The 23,076-nt window shown below is 65.9% G+C and overlaps 8 protein-coding genes across 8 annotated transcripts; 4 read left to right on the top strand and 4 right to left on the bottom strand.

The window, feature by feature from the left end:
• Nucleotides 1-191: 191 nt before the first annotated feature.
• On the top strand, nt 192-1,954 carry AMSG_06049 (uncharacterized protein; the record flags this gene model as incomplete). The annotated part of the gene is made up of 2 exons (XM_013902100.1): nt 192-1,847; nt 1,919-1,954. The coding sequence occupies 2 exons, from the start codon at nt 192-194 to the stop codon at nt 1,952-1,954; spliced, it is 1,692 nt and encodes a 563-aa protein (XP_013757554.1).
• Nucleotides 1,955-2,110: 156 nt separating this feature from the next.
• AMSG_06048 (uncharacterized protein) lies at nt 2,111-4,655 on the bottom strand (the record flags this gene model as incomplete). The annotated part of the gene is made up of 3 exons (XM_013902099.1): nt 2,111-2,287; nt 2,377-3,420; nt 3,447-4,655. The coding sequence occupies 3 exons, from the start codon at nt 4,653-4,655 to the stop codon at nt 2,111-2,113; spliced, it is 2,430 nt and encodes an 809-aa protein (XP_013757553.1).
• A 484-nt stretch (nt 4,656-5,139) lies between these two features.
• Nucleotides 5,140-9,437, top strand: AMSG_11934 (uncharacterized protein). Its single transcript, XM_013902160.1, has 2 exons — nt 5,140-7,700; nt 8,488-9,437. The coding sequence occupies exons 1-2, from the start codon at nt 5,806-5,808 to the stop codon at nt 9,395-9,397; spliced, it is 2,805 nt and encodes a 934-aa protein (XP_013757614.1). The 5' UTR covers nt 5,140-5,805; the 3' UTR covers nt 9,398-9,437.
• Nucleotides 9,438-9,745: 308 nt separating this feature from the next.
• Nucleotides 9,746-10,784, top strand: AMSG_06045 (NUDIX hydrolase; the record flags this gene model as incomplete). Its single annotated transcript, XM_013902098.1, has 2 exons — nt 9,746-10,723; nt 10,749-10,784. The coding sequence occupies 2 exons, from the start codon at nt 9,746-9,748 to the stop codon at nt 10,782-10,784; spliced, it is 1,014 nt and encodes a 337-aa protein (XP_013757552.1).
• Nucleotides 10,785-12,485, bottom strand: AMSG_06044 (uncharacterized protein). The gene is made up of 2 exons (XM_013902097.1): nt 12,353-12,485; nt 10,785-12,214 (listed from the first exon to the last, which is right to left on the bottom strand). Exons 1-2 carry the CDS (start codon nt 12,456-12,458, stop codon nt 10,833-10,835), a joined length of 1,488 nt encoding a protein of 495 aa, XP_013757551.1. The 5' UTR covers nt 12,459-12,485; the 3' UTR covers nt 10,785-10,832.
• Nucleotides 12,486-12,992: 507 nt separating this feature from the next.
• Nucleotides 12,993-19,097, top strand: AMSG_06043 (ACS4 protein; the record flags this gene model as incomplete). Its single annotated transcript, XM_013902096.1, has 5 exons — nt 12,993-13,100; nt 13,701-14,616; nt 14,670-15,271; nt 15,307-15,978; nt 16,062-19,097. The coding sequence occupies 5 exons, from the start codon at nt 12,993-12,995 to the stop codon at nt 19,071-19,073; spliced, it is 5,310 nt and encodes a 1,769-aa protein (XP_013757550.1). The 3' UTR covers nt 19,074-19,097.
• Nucleotide 19,098: 1 nt separating this feature from the next.
• AMSG_06042 (ubiquinol-cytochrome c reductase complex protein) lies at nt 19,099-19,883 on the bottom strand. The gene is made up of 2 exons (XM_013902095.1): nt 19,737-19,883; nt 19,099-19,392 (listed from the first exon to the last, which is right to left on the bottom strand). Exons 1-2 carry the CDS (start codon nt 19,846-19,848, stop codon nt 19,148-19,150), a joined length of 357 nt encoding a protein of 118 aa, XP_013757549.1. The 5' UTR covers nt 19,849-19,883; the 3' UTR covers nt 19,099-19,147.
• A 70-nt stretch (nt 19,884-19,953) lies between these two features.
• AMSG_06041 (uncharacterized protein) lies at nt 19,954-21,126 on the bottom strand. Its single transcript, XM_013902094.1, has 2 exons — nt 20,629-21,126; nt 19,954-20,533 (listed from the first exon to the last, which is right to left on the bottom strand). The coding sequence occupies exons 1-2, from the start codon at nt 21,097-21,099 to the stop codon at nt 20,180-20,182; spliced, it is 825 nt and encodes a 274-aa protein (XP_013757548.1). The 5' UTR covers nt 21,100-21,126; the 3' UTR covers nt 19,954-20,179.
• Between the last annotated feature and the right edge of the window lie 1,950 nt (nt 21,127-23,076).

Here is a 23,076-nt window from a genome sequence, read left to right as displayed (position 1 = left end):
ATTCAGATTGGTTGATCACACATTTTCCGCACCCACACACACACCCTCGCTCACACCACGCACGCGCAAAGTCACTGCTGTCCCATCCACACCCCCTTCTCCCTCCCCTCCCCACGCGTCTTACTTCTCTCCCCCCACAGCCCCTCCTCTCTCTCGTCCCCCCCGATTTCGACGACACACTCGTCTCTTGCATGCCTCGCCGCCGCCGCTCGCGCGCACGACGGGCGACGGCCGGACCGTCATCATCAGCCGCGCGCGGCACGTCCACATCAGCCTCGACTGCTACGGCAGTGCTGGACACGGCGAGCCCGAGTCGGAAGCGGCGACGATCGGCGTCTCCGGCCCGGCCGGTACGGGCGGCGCCTGGCAAGACGGCGCCTGCGGCGACAGTCCCGACACGAGTCCGCATCCCGTGCAAGCCGATCGCCGACGTGGCCGGCTACCTCGCCGAGACCCGGAAGAAGGAGGCAGCGCTCGCACGGTTCCGCGATGGTGGAGAGGTGGCGGCGGAGCGTTCGCTCCGGATCGAGATCCGCAACCGCTATGCCAATGTCCTCCTCCTCACTGCCGGCGAGGCAAGCCTGGCGGCGCCGCCGGCGGCCGAGCAGCGGATCTGGACCGCCGTCTACTACTCGGGCATCGAGCGGTTGCGGGGTGCAGTCAAGGCGCGTCCGGCATGCGCTGTCACTCGTGCCGCCCTCGATGAGTTGCTTGACGAGGCCGGTGCCTTTTACGCCGCACTCGCCCACAGGCTCACCCGCAAGTTTCGCCTCGACAGGCGGCGCCTGTCGCCTGCAGCATCCGCGGCGTCTGCCGGTTCCGCCGCCGCCACCACAGCAGCAGCAGCAGCAGCAGTCGCTCGCTGCCACCTCCACGCCGGCGACGTTTCCCGCTACCGCCAGCTGGTCCGCCCGCGTAGCATGCGTGTGTGGGACGGTGCCAGTGCCGCGTACCACGCTGCGCTGGCCGCCGCTCCTGGCCTTGGCGCCGCCCACAACCAGCTCGCCGTCCTCGCCACCTACGCCCGCGACCCGCTCACTGCACTCTACCGCTATGTCCGCGCGCTTGCGGCGCCGCTCCCGTTTCCCTCGGTCACCGACAACATTGCCCTACTGCTGGAGCACTCGATCAAGCGCGGCGCGGCGGCGGCGGCCGCACGGCCGGCTGCCGCCGCTGGACCTCGCTCGGGCCTCCCGCCGCCGACCTGGCGATCGTCGACTGCCGCGCTCCGTTTTGTCTGCGTCCACGCTGCCATCCTTGCTTCCCCGTCCCCTACCGACGTCCCGGATTTGGCACCATCGCTGCACCAGCGCGGCGGGCTTGGGCTCGGCGACAACGATGCGGCCGCTCGCTGCACTGCGCTACACCTTGCGGTCGTTTGTGTTTACACCGCCCACGCCTGGCGCGCTGGCACTGCGCCGCCGTTTGCCATTGTCCTCGTGCTCCACCTTCTCACCGACTTTCTCGACGCCATATTTACCCATCAGTGTGCAGCGGCCGTGACCGGTGCATGCATTGTTGCCGGTTGGCTCCACGCCGCCGCCAGCCGCGTCCACGCTCTCGGCGCGTCGGACGAGACTATCGCTGCCGCGCTCCACACCGCTGTCGCCCGGGCCGCTGAGGCCCTTGCGGCGCTCCGCGATAGCGAGCGAGGCTTACCCAGCGCGCCCGGAAACGTGCTGGAGGAGGACATTGAGCTCCGCGGCTTTCAACCCTGGGAGGCACGCCTGGATCCGCCGTTGAGCGGCTCGGCAACCATCGCCGACGCTGCGACCGGCGACGCCGCCGCCGCCACCCGCCAGGCCCGACTGGCGGCGGCACTCGAGGGCTTCATCACCCAGGCCCCGGTTGTTCCTTTCCCGCGCGACTGCAGCGGTGCGCAACTTCGTTCAGCGCTACTTCCATCGGCTGACCGCAGCCGGTCGTCGCCCTCGCAGCCGACGCCGAGCTCTGACACCCTGGCAATGGCCGCAACCATGACGCCAGCGCCGACAGGAGGCGGAGTGAGCCGACTCCCACAGTCAGCGATCCAGGCGCCGTTTTCTGCAAAGCGCCGAGCGCACGGCCTTTTCGCGGTGCTGCGGCCGTGGCAGAGCTAGCGCGCTCGGGCTCATTGGTGGGAGATGAGCCGATGCGAGATGGTGCCAAGGTCGACGACAAGCGCAATGTGGTCGGAGCACTGGGCAGCGTTGGGTAGCGGAGCATGGAACACAGGATCAAGCGGGAGACCAAGGAGCGAGCGGAGCCCAAAGTGGTGCTCGGAGAAGAAGACGTGGTCAAAGATGTGCTTGCCGTCGGGCCCCATGTGGTGTAGAACGGCATGTCGAGATCGATGCCGCCGCGCGAGTCGGCCATGGTCAGATCGAGCGCGTCGACGTATGCGTTGGCAAACGGACCGTAAGTCTCGGCAAGGTCCTGGGCGTGCGAAATGATGCCTGGCAAGTCTGCGACCGGGAACGGGTGTGCGAGCGGGAACTGGGCCTTGAGCAGCGAGGCCGGCCCGTCGAGCGCGTACGAGCTAAAGTCGCCCACCACAATCTGCGGCCAGTCCCAGAGCTTGGTCCCGGTCGAGGCGTGCTTGAGAATGCGGTCGAGCTCCTCGAGAAAGAGAGTGGTCTGGGTCGTCTGCACCACTCGCGCTGCGTCGGCGCCTTCAGGATCCATATACAGCGGGCAGAGATGGACGTTAGAGACGGCGATGATGCGGTCGGTCTGGTTGGCCATGTCGAGCTTCTTCTCGCGGAGGAGAACCGTGAGTGCCACGTTGTGGTGGTGCATGCCGGCGACCTTGCCGTAGATCTTGGCGGCTGGGTCGGTGCGGTCGAGTCCGACGAGCTTGTCGGCGGCAAGCGTGTCGAGTGCGATCGCGTGGGCCGAGACCGCCGAGTACACGTCAGCACGGTAGAAGATGGCGACACCGTCCCCGGTGCCCGAGGCGCGGAAGAGCCCGTCGTAGCCAACCTCGGCCAACCGCGGCTCAAACTGGTCTAGAAACGCAGCCTCGTCGAGGGCCTGCAAGCAGAGAATATCCGGGTCGTAGCCGAGGATCTCAACCAGCAACCGTGGCGCACGGTAGCGCCAGTCGAAAACCTCGTCGGAGCAGTAGTCAAAGTCGTCCGGGTGCGAGTTGTATGCCGAGAGCAGGTTGTAGGTGACAAGCCGAAGCGTGGCGCCGCGGTCGCGCCCGAACGCCACTGGCTTGCCTCCAGTCGCACTCGGCGAGGTTGCCGACTCAATGGTGAACCGCTCGCGGGCCGGCGGCTTGTACTGGACGCAGTCAAGACACTCACAGCGACGGTGCTCATTGAGCCGGATCCTGTTGTGGTTCGACGTCAGCCGCTTGACAATGGCATGGACCTCGTCGGCGGACCGAGTCACACTCGCGGCGTCGTCGAGCTCGGCGTCGAGCTCGGACGCACGCTCTTGGAGCACCACTCGCCATGGACAAGGCCCTTGACGACCTTGATGACCCGGTAGCCCTCACACTTGCGGGCAAGCCGCTTGCGAAGTGGCTTGCGCCGCGCAGCATTGAGCATGTACGACCCGCGGTTGATGAGATCGACTCGCTCCATCTCCTCCATCGACTTGCGCCACATCAGTTGCAGCGACGACTCCATGTTGCGGAGAAAAGCATCGTACATGTGGGCCCGCGACATCGCAACCTCGACGCCCTCGCGGACGAGCAGGAGCGAGAGGTACTTCCACTGCACCGGCGCGCGGCGCCCGCGGTCGTGCGGGACCGGCAGCCCGAGGTGGATGGCGGCCACTTCATGGTCGAGGTGGTTGTAGATGGCGAGCAGCGCAGTGAGAAGCCCTGGCACGTCGCCGTGCGCAAATGCCAGATTGAACAGCGAGTCCGAGCCCTCGGGCACTACAGACTGCCCGGTGAGGCCGTACGCACCGCCGTGCCGCAGCATGAGATACGACGATACGTATCGCTCGCCCTTTCGTCGTGAGACGACCACCATGGGAACTCGAAGCACACCCTGCATGTTGGTCGTCAGAAGCAGCACGAGGTACACGGCCTCGACAGAGGTGATGGGCTGCGGATCGTCGATGATGCGTGCGGCCTTGCGGAGCGCGTCGGCGAGCGGCTCGCTCCGCTTGATGCCAAACGCCCCCACCTTGACATTCGACAGTGCCGACGCATACCGCGGCGGATACTGAGCGACCAGCTCCTGCACTGCCGCCAGGATCTCGCCCGCCGACGACACGTCGTCCACCCGCAGGCCATGCGCGCGTTCCGCGGCCTTGACCAGTGCCGTTGCCGTCAGCGACATCGACTGCATCTTCACCAGCCCCGCCACTTCACCTCTGCTCCCATTCCCGCCCCTGCTCTCGCTCTCAACACCCCCACCACTGCCATCGTCCGACTCTGTCTCAGCGGTGATGCCGATGTCCGCCGCCTTGACCTGCGCGCCGTCGTCCAGATTCAGCACCGCATCCAGCACGGCCTCGCCTGTCCGCCCTACTCCGCCACTCGCCGCTCCCACCACTGTCGCCACTGCTACCGACTCTGGAATGTATCCGTATGCTCCTGGCACCGGCTCTGGATGCGGAGCCGCCTGCGCCGCTGCCTCGGCCGCCAGCAGCGCCTCCTCCTCCTCTACCGCCCGGGCCACCAGGTCGTCCACGCCCACGTCGAGCACGTCCATGCCGAGAGCAAGACCAACCACTGCAGCAGCACCGAACTAGACTGTATCTGAGGTGAGCCGAGGTGAGGTGCGGGGCTGCCGGCTGCCGCCCGTCCTGCTCCACTGCCTCGGCCATCGATTCGAATGACATTGCCGCCGCCGCCGCCCGCCCTGCCCAACTGACCAGGTAAGTTTCCCCCGCCAGCCAAGGCAACCTTCCATTCAGCCGCAAGTAAACCTTCCATCCCCTCCCCCCTTCTCCTCGCCCTCCTCGCCAACCCTCCCTCACCCCGATTCCTCCCAAACCAAACCTAAACATCCTCATTTCCTCCCTTCTCTCCCCCCCCCCCCCCCCCTCTACCCCTCCCCTCCCCTGCCGGACGCCAATGGAAGGTGTGGCTGGGCTGGGCTGGCAGGCAGGCGAAGTTTCGCCAGACGACCAGCGACCATTGGGCGTAGTCGGAACAACGACCGGCACTCCCGACTGCGGCGATTCGATGTTTCGGCTGGCGGGAACGGTGGTGGTGGGGCGTATGGGGAGGACAGTCAGGCCTGGTCTAGTCACCCTTCGCCAGCTCACCACCGCAGACGGAATGGCAGCCAGTGCAGCAGAGGTCGTTGACTCGGGCGAGTATGGGCGGGTGGAGCATGCCGAGGGGCGGTACCAGCTGTTCGTCGACGACGTCGCCGTCGCCTACATCGCCTACGAGACCCGGGACGACGGGACGTGGGACCTTGCCCACACTGTCACGGAGGCCGAGCACAGGGGTAAGGGCTACGCAGGCGTGCTGGCAAAGGCTGCCATTGGCCACGCTGTCAATGCTGCTCCTGACCTCGTCGTCTCCTGCTCCTACCTCGTGGCAAAGTTCCCTGACCTCGTCGACGACCAGTGAGCCCATGCTCGAGCTCCGAGCCCGCCCATGCTCGAGCTCCTAGCCCGCCCAAGCCAGCCCGGCTCGCCCAAGCCAGCCCGCCCTTGCCCCGTCCCGTTACCCTCTTGTGCTTGGTCCTGCTCCCTACTCTGGCCCCAACCCTGGCCTGGCCCCGGTCGGGCGACGGCAAGTTCGCCGGCGGCAAGTTCGTCGACAGGAAGTTCGCCTGCGGAACTTGAGCGCCCGGCTTGGCTTGCCGCCGCCACAAAACCGGACGGTAAAGCTGCGATGGCAGAGTGATGACTTTCCGGTACACCGTGCCTCTCTTTCTTGATCTGATACTTCCGCTGTTCATCATGTCTTCGATTGCTACCTCTGCGCCTCGGTCGTCGTCGTCGTCGGCGGCCTCCTCGGCATCTTCGGCCAGCACGTCGCCGGCCAAGTCTTACAACCAGCGCAAGGTCCACAACGGCAAGCTGTACTCGGGCATGCGGGTCGGGTCGACACACCGGTGGAACTACTCCGATGCTGCGCTCGAGGTGAGCGAGATGAAGGCGCCTGCTGGCGACTCGAGCCTCGGCGTTCTCACGCCGATGCAGTCGCAGCTGGCGTACGAGGCGGTCAAGTCGCGGCTCAACGCCGCGCCGATCGGCTCCGGCGCCGCAGTCAACACCATTTACCACTGGTTTCTCGTCACCGAGCTTGCGTTTGGCGATGCGAGCGACGATGGCAAGGTCACGTCGGCCACGCTCCGTGGACCCAAGTTCAAGCTCGCCCACAAGCGGCCGCACTGGCGCAAGTTCTCGGCCGAGTACTCGGGCAACACGCCTGTGCCGCGCAAGCGCATCGAGTGCCTCGAGTCGCTGCTCGGCGACGCGCCGCCGCGCGAGGCCGTGACGTCTGCCGCCAAGGCCGCCGCCCTCCCCTCGTACCAGGCCTCCGAGTTGCTCGATGGCGTCGCCGCCCTCAAGCTCGGTACCTGTGACACGTCGTGGATCGAGACCAAGGTTGGGCCCGACGAGTGGGAGGTGGCCGTCAACTACGGCCTCACCGCCGCCCCGCGAGCACTCGCAGGCGCCCGCTTCCTTGTCGTCGCCGACCAGTTTGCCACCAAGCTCAACGCCAACCAGTACGCCACCCAGCTCGCTGGCGCCATGTACTACCTCGGCGACGGCTCACTCGCCACCCCCGCCGCCAACGCGCTCAAGATCAAGATCGTGTCCGCCCTCACCTCGGCGCTCAAGTCCGAGTTGCCGGCGCTCAAGCCGGCCCAGCCGTCCCCGCCGCCGCCCAAGCCACTCACGGCCTTCTGGCAGGCCGTCGGCACGCCCATGCCCGTCATGCCGCCGCCCAAGAAGGTCTCGCGCAAGCGCCCGCGCGAGCCGGAGGAAAAGCTTGTCCACCCTGACGTCGCCGTCGGACCCATCGTCCGTCCGGCCGAGCTCACCAAGCGCGCTAAGACAACATCGGCGGGCGCTGACGCCGACATCCTTGCCCGCCTCAAGCACGAGCTCTCGCCATCGGCAGGCATCCTCTACGCGCCCGGCGCCGTTCCGGCCGACCAAGCTGATGCCCTTTTTGACGCCATGGCCACCACGGTTCCTTGGGGCGCCAAGCGCTGGCGCGGCTCGGTCCTCCCGCGCCTTGTCTGGCACTACCAGGAAGGCGTTGTCCCGGCCCTTGACATGCTTCTCTGCTCCATCTCATCCGCGTTTGGCGTCTCGGCCATCAAGGGCGCGTTCTGCAACCTCTACCGCAACGGCGAGGACCATACCCCGTACCACGCTGACGAGTACGGCGCTGATGTGCTCTCCATCTCGCTTGGCGCCACTCGCAAGTTCCACTTCAAGCCCAAGGGCGTTACCGGCGCTGCCGCCACCGCCCGCCGCATCACCTATGATCTGGCCCACGGCGACGTCCTCATCTTTGACGAGTCAGTCAACGCCCGCTACCTCCACACTGTGCCCAAGATGAAGGCCGTTACCGCCGCCCGCATCAACGTTACCGTCTTTGCTGTCCGGGACGCGCCGCCGCCGCCGCCGCCAGCGCTTGCACACCCATCGGCCCTCGAGCCGACTCGCCCGCGCTCGCCGCCGCCGCCGTTTGTCGACGATGACGCACTCGCTGCCGCCGCTGCCGCTGCCACCTCGCCCCTACCCACACACGAGACCAACATGACTGCCAACCCGGCTTTGTCCTCGACCTCGCCCAACCCTACGGCCTGATTGTCTCTGAAGCCGACCCTTCTCCATCCTTTCACCTCTCATCAAACAACAACACTATCCTCGTCTGCCAGCTCGTCGCCAGTTCTTTGCCAGTTCGTTGCCAGTGGTTGTCCTCCCGCCGGGAACCGCGCACTTCATCGCCTGTTCTTCCAATCGTTTGAAACGGGTCGCCACTACCACCCCTCTCTCTCTCTACCTTCATAATGTACGTTGTTCGGTCAGCGTGGGCTTCTGGTCGCCACCCCCCGCTGCCTGCAAGCGCCTCGATGAGAGCCAACCCCAACTCTCCAGCACTGTATACACTTGCTGCACTGCTGGGGCATATACACCTGCCTGCTCGCTGTTGCTGGAGGTGTGTAGGCGGTGGTAGGGTGCCCTTGCGCACTGTGCGGGAGGTGGGGGGATGGGCTGAAAAACTGGGTGGGCGGCCAACGGCTCGTTTTTCGGCGCCCACGCGCTGGTGTCGTTGTTCCCCCGCTCCACCCCTCAGCTTTTGCACTTGCTGGCAGACACTGCTTCTGAGACCGTAGGCGTAAGGGAGTCTTATGCCTTTCAAGGGGCAGTGTGGGCACGTGTGTGGGTGTGGGTGAGCCCGTTCCGCGCGGGAGCTCGTTTTTTTGGGGATGGAAGCGCTGCGTTCGTTTCGTTGTTTTTTACGCCGCAGCGGGACTCTCCGCCACCCCGCCATGCTAGTCTGGCTATGCAAGCTACTGCCCATGGCATGATACTCACATTGGAGTTGTGTGGGAATTGCAGGTCTGACCACCCCGCCGCTGCTCCGGCCAACAACACCACCCTCGGCCAGCCCGGCTTTGTCTCCGGCTACGGCTCCGCTCACGGCAACGCGACCGGCCCGGTTGTCGGCTCGTACGTCGCGCCGTCCGGCCCTGCCACCGTCCAGGTCCAGGAGGCTGAGGCCTTTGAGAACGTCGTCGTCCGCGTCCCGCGCGCCGAGGCCACCATCGTGCGCCGCGGCCCGCCGTCGGTCCGCACCCAGGTTGTGCCCGGCCCGACCTTTGTCAAGGTTGTGCCCGAGTACGTGGCCGGCCCGGTCCGCACCATCAAGGAGGTCATCCCTGGCCCCGTGACGTACCGCGACGAGAAGGTCGAGGTCCCCGGCCCTGTCCGCGAGCGCATCGAGCGCGTCGAGGTTCCCGGCCCGGTTGTCGAGCGCGTCGTCCACGACTACGTGCCCGGTGCCGTTGTCGAGAAGGAGGTCAAGGTCGAGATCCCCGGCCCTGTGACCTACAAGGACGTCAAGGTCCAGGTTCCTGGCCCGGTCATCCGTCGCCCGGTCCCCAAGCAGGTTCAGGTCCCCGGCCCCGTCCGTGTCGTGAAGCAGCGCGTCCCGGTCCCGCAGCCGCACATTCGTGAGGTCACCGTCAAGCGCAAGGTTGCCGTCCCCAAGCCGGTCAACGTCGAGATCCCCGGCCCGACCCGCGAGATCCTTGTCCACAAGCGCGACAACCTCCTTGAGGCCGAGAACGCCCGCCTCCGTGCCGAGATCGCCTTCCTCCAGTCGATCCCGTCTGCCCCGCACTTTGAGGTTCTCGCCCGCCGTGAGATCAAGCAGCAGCAGCAGCAGTTTGGCGGCTACCCGCAGCAGTTCGGCGGCTACCCGCAGCAGCAGACCTACGGCTCGGCTTACCCCGGCTACGGCTTCTAGATCGTGTGTGATTCCCCTTATGAAACGCGATTGATGCAGTAGTCAATGTCCACTTCCCTTGCCCCCCCCCCCCCATTCTGCCGTCGTGCGCCTGGGCCTCGAATCGCCATCTTGTTTGCATGGAGACAATGAAGGGCAAAGAGTGAGAGGGAGAGTGAGGAAGGGAGAGGAGGAAGAGGCCCCCGTGGTTCTTTTTGTGTTGCGGCTAGACTCCCTCATGTGCGCCATGATGGGTTGATGATGGTGACGTCACACTCGCTCTCGATGTCACACTCGACGTCACCCTCGCCCCTCGACGTCGCCCTCCCTCTTGTGCACACACACACACATCACTCCATCGCAGGCCACATGCGAATCATTTACGCCCAAGAGCCGTATCCGGAAACCACAGAGCCGGGCGCCATCTTCCTCGCAGGGCCAACGGTACGGCTGGACAAGACGCCGCATCTCACATCGTGGCGTGTCGAAGCCGTGGCTCGACTCGAAGAGCTCGGCTTCCAAGGCGATGTCTACGTGCCCGAAGAGAGCCCCGAGATGGCGGCTTCGAACGTCAACATCTTTGAAGGCTACGCCGACCAGGTCGAGTGGGAGGAGTCCGGCATCGCCCGCGCCGACGTTGTGGTCTTTTGGATCCCGCGCGATCTGGTGACTCTCCCGGGCCTCACCACCAACGACGAGTGGGGTGGCCTCAAGATGTCGGGCCGCGCCATGCTCGGCGCTCCGCCCGATGCGCCAAAGACCGGCTACCAGCTGTACTACGCCCGCAAGTACGGCGCACCAGCCTTTGACAACCTGTCTGATCTTCTCGCTGCCGCCGTCGCCGCCATTGGGCGCGGCGCCCGGCGCGTCGGCGGCGACGCCTCGGCCCCGCTCCTTCTCTGGCGCTCGCCTGCCTTTCGCGCGTGGCACAAAGCCCTCGGCAGCGCTGGCAACGAGCTTCGCGACTTGCGCATCGAGTGGGTGGCACCCATTGGCTCGAGCGCGCCCGAGTTTTTCGGGATCTCGGCCTCCGTCTTTGTTGCTGCTGACGATGCCGTGGTCACCCAGACCGTCGTCCTCCGTCCGGACATTGACGCTCTTGTGCTCTTGACCGACGAGCACGCGCCGCGGGTTGCGCTCATCACCGGTCCAATCGCAACACTCACCGGTGATCCGGGAGTTGGTACGAGCTTGGGCATCAAGCTCGATCCCTCCCGTCTGGTGAGGGTCGGATCCGGCGCTCTCGCGTCGGCTGCGGCTACGAGCGGCCAGGCGCATGTGTTTGGCTACAAGTTGAGGTCTAGCGAGGCTGAGGCGGTCGAGGCCGGCGGCCGGCGGCTAGTGGAGGTAAGCGAGGCGCTCGCGCAGCCAGATGCCCACGGGCTGGACATGGCCACCATCGGCATGATCGCCTTAGCACATGCGTACTTTACCTCGGCCGCAGCGCCGAGTACAGCTACGCAGACTGGATGACAAGCCGCCGCGACGAGCGGTACTTGGCAAGCTTGCGGTCGAGGAGGACGTCGTAGGTGACGAGCTTGGACCAGCCAGCCAGGGTGAGGACGAGAGCGAGCGCAGCCAAGCCGCCGATGACAATATAGACGGTGTTGGTACCGCCGTAGTAGTAGCCATACCCGGCGGCGAGCGGGCCGAGCGTCCGGGCCGCCGAGCCGCATGAGGTCAGCAGGCCCATCATGGTGCCCTGATCGGTGCCGCCAAGGATCTTGGAGAAGAGTGCGTAGATAATGGCCGACGAGTATGGATAGCCGATGGAGAAGATGCAGTTGGCGACAAGGAACTGGACGAGCGGAACGTGTCCGCCGTTGTACGCGATGCACAACAGGCCGGTGCCGATCATGATGCCGAGGCCCACAACAAGGACCAGGCGGTCGCCGATGACGTTGCCCAGCGGCTTGATCGTGAGAAATGCAAAGATGGAAATGACACCACACGACATGAAGAGGATGCCGGCTTTGGCCGTTCCCCAACTGTAGTTGGCCTTGAGCAGCTTGGAGAGCGTGGTCTCAAAGCAGCCAAAGCACGAGATGATGCAGAAGAAAATGGCCATGGCCAAGCAGATAGCCACCAGATCGAGGGTCTTGTCCACGCCGGCGCACGACTTGCGGGCCGGAATGAGGTGCAGCGGGAGCGGATCCGGCACCGGCGTCGTCGGCGTCGTCGGCCGGTTGGGGATCTTGGCCGGCACGTCGGTGTCGTCGTCGTCGATGGTGTCGTACACCTCGCCGCCACGCTTGGCCATCGGCAGCGGCACCCGCGACATGTCGGTGAAAAACAGAGCGAGGACAAGAAGGTTGATGAGGCAGAGCACGACCGAGAGCCACCCGGGCGCAGTCGCGTTGTTGATCCGGTACTCGCCGTCGGGATAGAGCGAGCCGCCGACCTTGATCTTGTAGTTGACCGATGCCAGGGCCGCGCCCATGGCCGGGCCGACCACAAAGCCCACGCCCTGCGCAGCTGCAATGAGCGAGAGCACGCCCGTCCGCTTATCGACAGGTGTCACCGCCGCCGCGTAGGCACGGCAGACCGACACGTTTGCCGCGCCCATGCCGATAATGACCCGCGAGACAACCAGCCACCACTTGGACCACGCGATCGAGTACAGCACGTTGCCCAGAACGAGCAGGGCGCCAGAAAAGAGCAGCGGCTCGAGCGCGTTGCGCGCGTTGAACCACATGCCGAGGGCCGGAGAGAGGAAGAACTGGCCTGCCGAAAAGGCCGAGACCAGCCATCCGAGCACATAAGCCTGCGCATGAACTTGTGTGATGTACGCCGGCATCGACGGCAGCACGATGGTGTACATGGCCGAGCCGATGAACACTGTTGAAGGGCGTGAGTGACGAGGAGATGGGAAGGGGGGGGGGGGGGGGGGGGGGACAGAGACGGCAGGCAGCCCAGCGCGGCTATGGGCAACTCCCCATGCTCTATCACACTTCTTCCGACAACCCGACAACGTACCCGTGAAGAGGATGATGTTGAGCGATGCCTTGGTCTTCTTGGCCTGCTTAGCCTTGGCTTCGGACACAACCGGCGCCGGCTTGGCCAGCAGGTGCTGCGACTCCATAGCAGCGGGAGAGGGGGGGGGGAAGGGGGAGGGGGAGGGGGGAGGGGGGAGGGGGGGAGGGGGGGGAGTGTGTGTAAGGGAGGGGAGGGAGTGGGTGGGTGGGTGGGTGGGGGGAGAGGACTAGTGAGGTGTGTGCGAAGGCCTTGTGGGCAAGGTCACGTGGCGCCGTCATCGTCTGCCTCCCTGCCACCGCGGTCACTGCCGTCTCTCTCTCCGATCCTTCATTGCCGCGTGACTCCCAGACACCTGCGGTGGTTGACTTGGGCATGGCAGCTCATCGGGGCAAGATAATGGCACAGACGAGGAGGGAAACAGTAGAGGGTGTAGTGGAGAAACAATGGGGGGTGTAGTGAAGGTATGGAAGAGTACGATGAGGCAGCTACCAGCTCCACCTCCACCATCAGCATCTGTTTCAGAGCTGTCGTTGGCATCGATCCACCGCTTCAGCCCCCATACCATTAATCCGCTCCACCCAAACACCCAAACCTTCGCCAACCTCTCTTTCTCCCGTGCCCACCCGCTGTGGCCCCTACCATGACCGACGCGTTTGTGGCAAAGGCCCCATCTGTGGCCCACGCACTCCAGCGGGCGTTTACCCTCTATGACGATGCACCCTTTCTTGGAACCGGACGCACCAACGAGGTAAGCAGCCCCCTCCCTCGCCCTCCCCAACACCCGCCCCTCTTGCCTTCCACCACCAGCACCTGCCGCCTGTGCGACCACCACGTCCACAGCCGCCCTCTCCCCCCCCCTCCCCCTCGCCCTTCCCCCCAACCTAGATCGGGTATACAAGGTGCGGTGCGAACGAACCGATCGATCGAGCTGACGCCGACGGCGACGACCTGCACAGGCCAGAGACTATCGAGGCACCCCACCCCACACGGCAGGCTCTGTCGTCAGGCGACAAGGCAAACACTCCACCCCCCCCCTCCCTCCCTCCCCTCCCGCACCTCTTACACCCCCCACCTCCTACACCCCCCACCTTCTACACCCTCTCACCCTCCCCCAGTTGCCCCCCCTCTGTCGGCTGCAACACCACAGCTGCCATGTCCGGACAGGACCCGTTCTACTCGGTCAAGGAGTACGTGGCATCTCCTCCTCCCTCCCCTCCCCTCCCTCTCTCTTCCTCCCCCCCCCTCCCCCCTCCCCCCTTGCCCCTCCCCTTCCCCCTTCCCTTCCCCTTCCTCTTCCCCCGTGTCGCAATGGTTTCTTTCCTTCCACACTCACTCACTCGCACCCCAGTCGGGCACCCGCGAGTACGTGTACACCACGTACAAGGAGGTGGGCGCAGAGGCAACACAGCTGGCCTGTGCAATGAGCTCGTTTCTTGGCCTCCCGCGGGGGGCAAAGGTCGGTCTCTGCGCAGAAAACCGCCCGCAGTGGCTCGTTGTAGACTTTGCCTGTGTCTTTGACGCTTTCGTCTCGGTCGGCCTCCACACCTCGTGGCCGCAAGACGAGATCCAGGCCATTATGGCCGAGACCGAAATGGAGGCTGTTGTGTGCTCGTACGACCAGGCTGGCAAGTTTATTGCTGCCGCAGCTGCCCGCTCGGCGGCGTCGTCGGGCGCGGCGTCGTCGTCGGCTGCCGCTGGCTCGCTGTTTGGCCTCAACCAGATGATGGCGGCGTCGGGCATCAACTCGATGATGGGCGGCGGCGTCGGTGGAACGCCCGGCCTGGGCGGAGCCGATCCTGCGGCGGCAGCTCGTCAGCGGCGCCGCATCCTCGACTCGGGCTCCGAGCCACGCGCGGCGCTTCCCAAGTTCAAGTACCTGATTGTCATGGGCTACGCCACCGCCAACGCCGAGGCCGCCGCGACCGGCGAACCGCTGTTTGGCGGAGTCACCGTCCCGGCTTCACTGCAGATCTTTGACTACGACCTCCTTGCTGGCCGCGGCCTCCACTCGGCGCCCGGCCACGTCTGCTGCTCGCACACCGGCCTCTCGACGTCTGTGCCGATCGAGGCTGCGTCAGGCTCCACCACCCAGGCACCAGACGAGCTGACCACCATCATGTACTCGTCGGGCACGTCCGGCGCGCCCAAGGGAATCCCGGTATCTGCAGCCCGGTGGAAGAACGATGCGCTGCACGGCGGCATCGGCCAGTGCACCGACAAGGTGGCGGTCTCGTACATGCCGCTGGCACACGGCGCCGACCGCGGTGTGTGCTGGCAGGTATGCATGGCTGGGGGAGCATCGCCTTTGCGCGCCCAGACTTTGACGACTTGCTGGAGGACATGCGCGCCGTCCGCCCACGCTTCATGCTCGGCCTCTCGCACTTTTGGAACCGGGTGTACGACTCGTACCGGGCCGACCTTGCGGCACGAGTCGTGCCTGACCCGCACTTTGCCGCTGCGCTTGCCGCCGCCGCGCCGTCCGCCGCGCTTGAAGACGTCGCTTCGTCGGCCGCCGTCCATGAACTTGTCGATGCGGCAGTAGCCAAGACTCGGTGGGGCAAGGCCCACGAGATCCGGGCCCACGCCGCGCTCCGGGCTGCGCTTGGCGGTGAGCTCATTTTTGTCGTCACGGGCGGCGCCCACACCTCGGACAAGGTCAAGGCCCTTATGGCCCACGTGCTGGTTCCGGGCAATGAGGAGCGGGTCCACGATGCGTACGGAACCACTGAGTTTCCGGGAATCTCTGTCAACGGTGCTCTCTCGCCAGACGTCGACGTCCGCCTCGTTGACGTGCCGGAGATGGGCTACCTCGCCAGCGACCTGCCGTTCCCGCGTGGCGAGATCCTGGTCCGTGCCAAGGACCCATCGGTCATGACCAGCGGATACTTTAAGAACGCCGACGCCACCGCGGCCGCTTTGGTGACGGCTGGTTCTGGACCGGCGACATTGGCGAGCTGGCGTACACACCCGGCGAGCCGCAGCCGCGGCTCCGCATCATCGACCGCCGTTCCAACGTTGTCGAGCTCTACGTCTCGGGCCGATCTGTCTGGGTCCCGGCTGCCTCGCTGGAGGCGTCGACGTATGCTGCGACGCCTGGCGTTGCGCGTCTGGCGCTCTGCGCCGACCGCAACGCCGACCGCCTTGTGGCCGTCGTCGTCCCCACTGCCGCGGTGGCGGCGCTTGCCCCGGACCTCGCTCGCAAGACCATTCTCGCCGAGCTGGAGGCAGCCGGCAGCGCCGCCAACCTCCCGTTGGAGCACATTCCCGCCGATGTTGTTCTCGATACCGAGCCGTGGAGTGTCGCCAACGGCATGCTCTCGGCGCTGGGCAAGGTTCGTCGCGGCGCGGTCGGTGCGCGCCACAAGGAGGCGCTTGACCGCATCTACGCCACGCTCGAGACGCTCTCCGAGGACACGCGGCTGCAGGCACGTCAGGAGCGGGCGCAGTGGCGGGCGAGTGGCGGCGGCGCGGTGGTAGCAAGCCCTGCGCCGGCTGCTGCGCCAGTCTGCACCGGCGACGTCTGTGTCCTCCCTCCGGGTGCGACTGGCGGGAGCGGCAGCAGCGGTGGCACGCTGGTATTGGCCATGGCCGATGCGCTGGCATCGCAGTCGTCGGGCGAGCCACCGGTCATCGGTGCGATCCTCCCGCCGTCGCACGCGTCTGACCGGCATCAGGCGTGGATGTACGACTTTAGTTTGTCGACTCACAGTCGCAGTGCGAGGACCCGCACGGGCTTGATGCCATGAACGCCGCGCTTGCCGTCCTCCGCAACGCCGCAAGCGTTATTGCCGACCGCACGCCCAAGTGGAACGCTGCCGCGGTGGCCAAGCTCGAGGCCGCGTCGGCAGCGCTCAAGTCGACGGAGCGGGCGACGCGGGCAGATGTGGCGCGAGCGCTAGCCTCGTTTGCGCCGTACGCGTCCGAGAGCTTGGTGCCGACGCTCCGCAAACTGGCGATCCAGGCGAGCGTCGCGTTTGACGACGCGAGCCCAGCGGCGTCGGCGTCGGCTGGCCTTGCGCGAGTCAACGGTGCACTGGTCGCGCGCAAGCTTGCCATCTGTGTGGCGACGTTCAAAGTCAAGGTGGCGAAGCAGCTGTCGGTGCCAGAGAAAGAAGAGCGGTGGCGCGAGTTCCGCGCGGCGTGCGCTGCGTTGGTTGAAGCCGGCAAGTGCTACGGCTTTGAGGTCCCGTTCTGGCTCACCTCGTTCCCCGGCTGGATTTTTCCGCCGGACGACGGTGCGGGCGCCGACGGCGGCGGCTCACCCGGCTCGGCGCCGCGCCCGAGCCGTGCACCGGCCATGGTCTTTGGCTCGGCCTCGGTGTGGTGCACGGGGTGCGGCCTGCTGGTGGAGGAGACGATCAACGACTGGGGCACGTTCCGAGCGGTTTCGCTCGACTCGGAGGCCAACTACTGCGCGTACTGCTGGAAGCTCCTGCCTGCGCTCGCCGACGGACTTGATGCCCCGGGCGTCGAGGCCAGCGTTCGCAGCGAGTTTCTCGCGCACGTGTATCCCGACTCTGGTGCCGCCTTTGCCTTTGATGCGGCGCACCCAGCTCACCTGCGGCACAAGGTGTTCCCGGCCTCGCTTGACGGCGTGACGCCGGCCGACGTGCTAACGGCAGCGGCCGAGGTGTTCAGCACCCGGCTGGCACTCGGCGTGCCGGATCCGAGCAAGCTACAGTCGGCGCCGGCGCTTGCACCGCTCACCCGCCAACTGCGCGACGCGGGACTTCTTGTCGAGCACGACAGCTACCTGTGGCTGACGTACAAGGTGATGTACGAACTCGCGGCCGGGCTCGCCGAGGTGCTGGGCGGAATGGGGGTGCTCGGTCAGTTTGTGGGCATCTCTGGGCCGAACGCGTTTGAGGTTGCGCTGCTGGACATGGCGTGCGCACTGTCGGGTGCCGGCTCGTTCGGCATCCACACGACGTACACGTGCAGCGAGGCGAGTGCAGTGCTCGCCAACGCAAGCCCGGTCGTGGTTGGGTGTGCCAAGCAGGTGGTGGCTTCGTCGGCAGTGACTGAGCTCGCAGGCTGGTCGCTCGAGGCGTTGGAAGCAAGTGCGCTGGGTAGTGTGCAGCACGTCATCGTGCTGGACGCCGACGGCGACGAGGAGCTCCCGGCGTTTGGGCCCAAGGTGGCAGTCCAGCGGCTGGCGACGCTGCTGACGCCCACGGTGGAGGCTCTGGCGCGCGGCGAGGGACGTGGCGTCGATGGCTTCAAGGATGTTCTGCCGGAGCCGCGGCTCTGCCGTGGCGTGGCGTCCGGTCACGAGCACATTTTTACGCTGCTCTACACCTCAGGCTCGTCAGGAGCGCCCAAGGGTGTCATGGTCACTCCACAGTCGTTTGTCAACGACCTCTCCGAGCCGTCGTCGTCGTGGCCGCTCATCACTGTCTCTTACATCCCACTCTCGCACTCGTCGGACCGGATGAAGATGTGGGAGTTTGTGGCCAAGGGCGGGCGAGTCGGCTTTGCGCACTATGGTGCTTCGAACTGGCGCGAGCACGAGACAGCCAAGAAGGACAAGATGCTTGTGCCAAGCGGGCGGACGACGAACAACGTCGAGGCGCTGTTCGAGCTTGTCGCCGCGCTCAAGCCGTCGGCAATGGCGTGTCCGCCGCGGATCTGGGCCGGCCTGCATGCGGTGTGGGTGGCAATCGGCAGCGCAGCCGGTTCACGCGACGCTGCCGACCTCCACATCCAGTCACTCTTTGGCCCGCGGATTGCGTTTTTGGCCACGGGCGGCGCGCCGACGGCGCCGCACCTGGTCGAGTGGGTCAAGTCGGTCTTCCCGGCCATCTCGTTTGTCGACTCGTACGGGACGACCGAGACCGGCGGAATCACGTCGAACGGGTACGTGCTCACGTCCAAGGGCGTGGAGGTCAAGCTGGATCCGTTGCCGGAGCTCTTCCCAGACGCGCCTGTCGGCTCGGTGGGCGAGCTCCTGGTGCGGACGCCGAACCTCAACTTGGGCTACTACGGCGTCGGCGAGTTTGGCTCGGGCTGGTACGCCACTGGCGACGTGGCACAGTACGACAGCATCCGCGGCACCTACACCATTGTCGAGCGAGTCTCTGCGCTCCGCAAGTCGGGCCCAGCTCTGGTGGCGCTCAACGGGCTCGAGACGCTGTACACCAACGTCGATGGCGTGGACGACGTCTTTATCGAGTTCTCCGACTCGGGCAAGCTGGTGGCCTTTGTGACGCCCAGCGAGGCGGCGGCGGCGGCCGACCCGGCAACCGCCGGCGTCCTCCGGCGCGGGTTCCGTGACGCTGCGCTCGCGGCGGGTCTCGGCGACGAGCACGTGCCAGCTTCGGTCGTTGTCGTCGACTACCCCTTCGACCGGGCCTCGGGCCTGCTCGGCGGCTCGCTCAAGAAGAATCGTTCGCGCTTCCGCGAGCGGTTTGCTGGATTCCTTGACGGTGATGGCGACGGCAGCGCGAGCGAGAGCGTGGCCCAGCCGAGTGAGATCTTGCCCGACGCCAACGCATCGGTCTCAGTCACGGTCGAGCCGGCTGGGGACGATGCCGCTGCCAGTGCGCCAGCCAAGGTGGCTCTGGGCACGGGTTCAAGCGGGACGGCAGACGCTGTGCCATCAACGACTGCGGCCGGCGAGAGCGACGCATTGTGGACGAGCTACGCGCTGCCTGCAGTGGCGGGCGTCGGGCTTGTTGCAACGGGCGCCTTGCTTGCAGTTCTAATCATGCGGCGCAAGTGATTAAGACGAGCATTTTGATAAGTGGTGTGTGTGTGTTGTGTGTGTATTGGGGGACGGGTGGGGCGGAGCAAGAATCAGTACTTGTCCCACTCGATGAGGTCGTCCTGCTCCTGCTGCACCTTGCGGATGTACGGGGTGAGGTACTCGACGTCGTCAGCGGGCGAGGTGCGCTCAGCAGCCGGGAGGGTAGCCTTCTTGGCCGAGATGTTGATTGCGCGCGAGAAGCGGAAGTTGCGCTCCTGGAGCTCTTCCTCAGGAAGGCGGTTGATCGCCTCCTGCACGACATCGCACTCCATGATGATGTCCTCATGGCGGAGGCCTGTGGCAGCAGACGGCAGCGATTTGGGCAGCGGCGAGCGGCGAGCGGGTGAGCGATCCGATCCGGTCGCAAGGCGAATGGGTAGACGGCGAGGCGGGGTTGGGGAGGGGCGTGGGCAAGTGGAGTGCAGGTAAACGGTGTGGAACTTGAAGTGAGTCTCAGTGTGCGGGTGTGTCGGGAGTGGGTAGCGGGAGCGGGTGCGTGCTGGGTGAAACGGAAGGGGTGGGGAGGGGGCAGGGTGGTCGGCCCGAGGGGAAATTTTGGGAAGGGCAGCGAGAGAAAGGCGGCATGGGGGGGGGGGGCATGGGCATGGCGGGAGGAGACGACAAAGAGGACGGACGTACCGAACTTGCGGTAGCCAGAGGCCACACGGAAGGACTCGGAGAAGCGGTGGACAAGCGAGCGGACAGCAGGCGAGGCCGCAATCTGCTCGACAATGGCGGGCATAGAGGCCATGATGGAGCGTTTGGGTGGGTGCGAGAGAGGCGGTGGCAGTGCTGGCGGCGGTGACTGGTGACTGGCTGATTGGCCATTTGGCGGGGAGACAGCAAGTCATGCCGTCCGCCACAATGTGCCTGATGCTTGGATCTGCGCGTAGAGGGAGGGGATGAGCAAGACGTTTGGGCGGTGGATATGGGGCAGGGATGCTTCAAGGTCAAGGCACTTCACCTCGTTGTCTTTGTTGCCCTCCTCGTGTGGACACTGGGCAGCCGAGTCCGAGTCGGTCTACATGACGCAAGGGCCAGAGAGGAGGAGGGGGGAGGGACGGGAGCATCCTCGACTCGGTTCACGAGTGGAAGGAGACAGCAAGGCCGAGAGTGTCCTTCGGATCGACCGGCTTGAGGTTGTCGATCTCGTAGTCTGCGGCGGCGGCGAGGACTTCGGCCTCGAACCGCTGGATAGCGTTGCGGAGTGCGTAGTTGGGGATGAGATCCTTGGACGGAAGTGGGAGGCCGGTCTTGGGGGAGGTGTTGTGGTCGGCGAGCCACCGCTCGATAGCGGCGCGCTCGTAAGTGTGGCCGTCGGCGGTGAGGACCGGGTCGCTCATCAGCTCGAGGGTGATTGGGTCGACGTACTCGTCGGGGACGGGCGAGCCGGTCACGAGCGCCGCCACACGTTCGCGATGGAGCTGCTCAGATCGCTGTGTAGGTGGTGGAGAGAGCAATGGTGAGTAGGGTATGCAGGGGGGGAGGGGAGGGTGGGGTGGGAAGAGAGGAAGCGACGACAGCGGCGTACCTTGCGCACATCAGCCTGGACGCGGGCTTTGTGCCAGTTGTAGGCGTAGACAGCGAGCGCACCTGCGCCTCCAAGAGCGGTGACTCCCAGCACGGCCTTGCCTGCTGCAGTCAGCCATGCTCCATAGCCTGTGGCTGTCTGTGGTGCGTTCTGCGAGCCATCGCGCGCCAGCGTCGCCGCCCCGCGTCGGAGCGTAGCGGCACCCGGCGGACGCGGGCGAACTGGCCGCGAGAGCGACGACATGAACGACGGTGTCGAGCCATGGCCGGATGCAGGCGGCGCGACCGGAACCGATGCCGAGCCAGGTGGAGCGGGCGGAGCAGGCAGCACGGGCGGAGCGGGCGGAGCGGTGGCGGAGGCAGCCGAGGGCGGAGCGGCGGACGAAGCCGAAGGGGCGGAGGAGGAGAGGAAGGAGAACGAGCCGCCGGTGACCAGGGTGGCCAGGGCGGCAAAGTTGAACTTGGAGACCATGTGTGCCGGCCGGAAGGGGGCTGGGAGACAGGTGTGCTCGTGCTTTAGGGTTAGGGTAGGCAGGAGGGAGGGGGGAGGGAGGGGACGGCGTGTGGTGGAGGAGGTGGCGGAAGTGGAAGTGGCGGGCGAAATAGAGACAATGACGCGCATTGGTGACACAGCGTGCATGCGCGTGCTTTGGAGCTGAGATTTACGATTACGGATGGATGAGGGCATGGATCAGGGGGGGGGGGGGCTAATGGTGGCATCGGGTGTCTGCGTAGAGTCTGCACCGAGGCGACGACCGAGAGAGAGCAGGGTGGGGCCAGGCGAGAGGTGGCAGAGCGCGGCTTGGGACGCAGCTCAGTGACGGGCAATGAGCGGGACAGGGGCGACGCGGTCGGTGACAAAGTCATCCAGCTTGTAGACGGCGATGCCGATGGGGATGATGACGATGCCTATGAGGACGTAGTCGTTGAGGGGAGTGGCGACGCTGGCGCCGACGAGCCAGGGAAACGAAAAGGCGATGGCCGAAGCCGGGACGACGCAGGCCGAGACGAGGGCTTGGAACGAGGCCGATTCGTGCTTGGTGACGACAGCGAGGAGGAAAAAGTAGATGATGTACGCGAGGCAAAACGCCATGACGTAGATCCAGGCGTGCGGGCGGCAGCCGGGCGGCAGTGGATCGACCGAGGAGAAGAAGCACTGCCAGGCCTCCTTCTGGGCGTGCATGACGTCGGTGAGCGAGCCGCCGGGGCCAAAGCCCGGAATGAGGTCCACAAAGATGCAAGCGACGTACGGCGGAATGGTGAACAGGTTGGTGTAGAAGAGGTAGTGGATGGGATCGGCGGCCATGCCCTCGTCGTCGAGAATGGCCTCCTCGGCGATGTTGACAAAGGCAGAAGGAATGTCCGAGACAAGGAACATGGCGATCCAAAACGGCGAGTTGGAGGCCGAGCCCGTGGGCGACGGCGAGATGAGTGACGGCACGATGGGGAGCAGCGAGCCGATGAGCACAATACCGGCACCGATCCACTCGACCTTGGTCAGCGGTGACTTGAGGATGGTGGCGGCCAGCGCAGCCGTGAGTGGCAGCGTCAGCTGGTTGGCAACCGACTGGAGCAGGCCCGAGACGTGCGGGTCCGAGTACTGCGAGAACACTCCGTTGACGGTGATGAGGGCCACGGATGCGCCGTAGAGCAGGAGCATCTTGCGCCGCGGGCCCGAGTACATCCGCCCGGCGTGGCGCTCGTCGCCGGCGCCTGGCAGAACCGGGATCCGCTTCCGCGCCCCAAACCATCGCTGCAACCCATACCACACCCCGTACATCAGCGTGTACACAATAGTAGTGGCGTAGAGGAGGAACGATGGCGACGGCACGGCGTCGGCCATGAGCACAAACGTCACGTTGTTGCCCACGCCCGACATGACGCACAGGATGGTGAGCCCGAGGAGGGCGAGGACACGTGACGGACGCGTCGGCCCACCCGATCCACTCTCCTTGTCCGCGCCGTCCACCGCCTGCACCGATCCGTAGCCGGGCGCCTCACCAACAGCACTGCGCCGCCCAGCCTCGTCCGGCTCGTGGTGCAGGGCGGCGTTGGTCACAATCGCCGGCCGCAAGCAGCAGAGCAGCGAGCTTGGAAGGCAGCCGCACTCGGGCCGCAGCACAAACAGCCGATCCACGGCCGTCGCTGCGCCCAGGCCGCTCATCGATCGCATCCGGCTCCGCCCGCTCGCCGTCCGGCCCGACGACCCACTGGCGCCACTTCCGCCGCCTCCCAGCAGAGGCTCGTTGTCGCTGCCCGCCCACGGCCCGCCTTGCACATCGAAGCCAGCCATCGTGTCCTTTTCTCCGTCACCGTCCTACACCCCGGCCTCACAGCGAGACTCGAGTCGTGTACCGCCTTACCCCCGCCCCCCGCTCCCACCGCGCCCCGCCCCCCCCCCCCCCCCCCCGTGCGTCCCGGTCTCCCGCTTGAGTCGTGGCCTATGAAT

Source organism: Thecamonas trahens (assembly GCF_000142905.1).
Source record: "Thecamonas trahens ATCC 50062 unplaced genomic scaffold supercont1.25, whole genome shotgun sequence".
NCBI lineage: Eukaryota > Apusomonadida > Apusomonadidae > Thecamonas > Thecamonas trahens.
The sequence above is the reverse complement of the archived record's forward strand: the minus strand, read 5'-3'. Positions and strand labels throughout refer to the sequence as shown.

Excerpts from the sequence above, each read along its gene's own strand:
- AMSG_06044 (XM_013902097.1), bottom strand. The coding sequence starts at position 12,458 with ATGGAGTCGCAGCACCTGCTGGCCAAGCCGGCGCCGGTTGTGTCCGAA. Across the intron at positions 12,215-12,352 it reads CAACATCATCCTCTTCACGG|TGTTCATCGGCTCGGCCATG; the intron begins GTACGTTGTCGG and ends GCCCTTCAACAG.
- AMSG_06041 (XM_013902094.1), bottom strand. The coding sequence starts at position 21,099 with ATGGTCTCCAAGTTCAACTTTGCCGCCCTGGCCACCCTGGTCACCGGC. Across the intron at positions 20,534-20,628 it reads TCCAGGCTGATGTGCGCAAG|CGATCTGAGCAGCTCCATCG; the intron begins GTACGCCGCTGT and ends CCACCTACACAG.
- AMSG_06042 (XM_013902095.1), bottom strand. The coding sequence starts at position 19,848 with ATGGCCTCTATGCCCGCCATTGTCGAGCAGATTGCGGCCTCGCCTGCT. Across the intron at positions 19,393-19,736 it reads CTCTGGCTACCGCAAGTTCG|GCCTCCGCCATGAGGACATC; the intron begins GTACGTCCGTCC and ends CTGCTGCCACAG.
- AMSG_11934 (XM_013902160.1), top strand. The coding sequence starts at position 5,806 with ATGACTTTCCGGTACACCGTGCCTCTCTTTCTTGATCTGATACTTCCG. Across the intron at positions 7,701-8,487 it reads ATGACTGCCAACCCGGCTTT|GTCTGACCACCCCGCCGCTG; the intron begins GTCCTCGACCTC and ends TGGGAATTGCAG.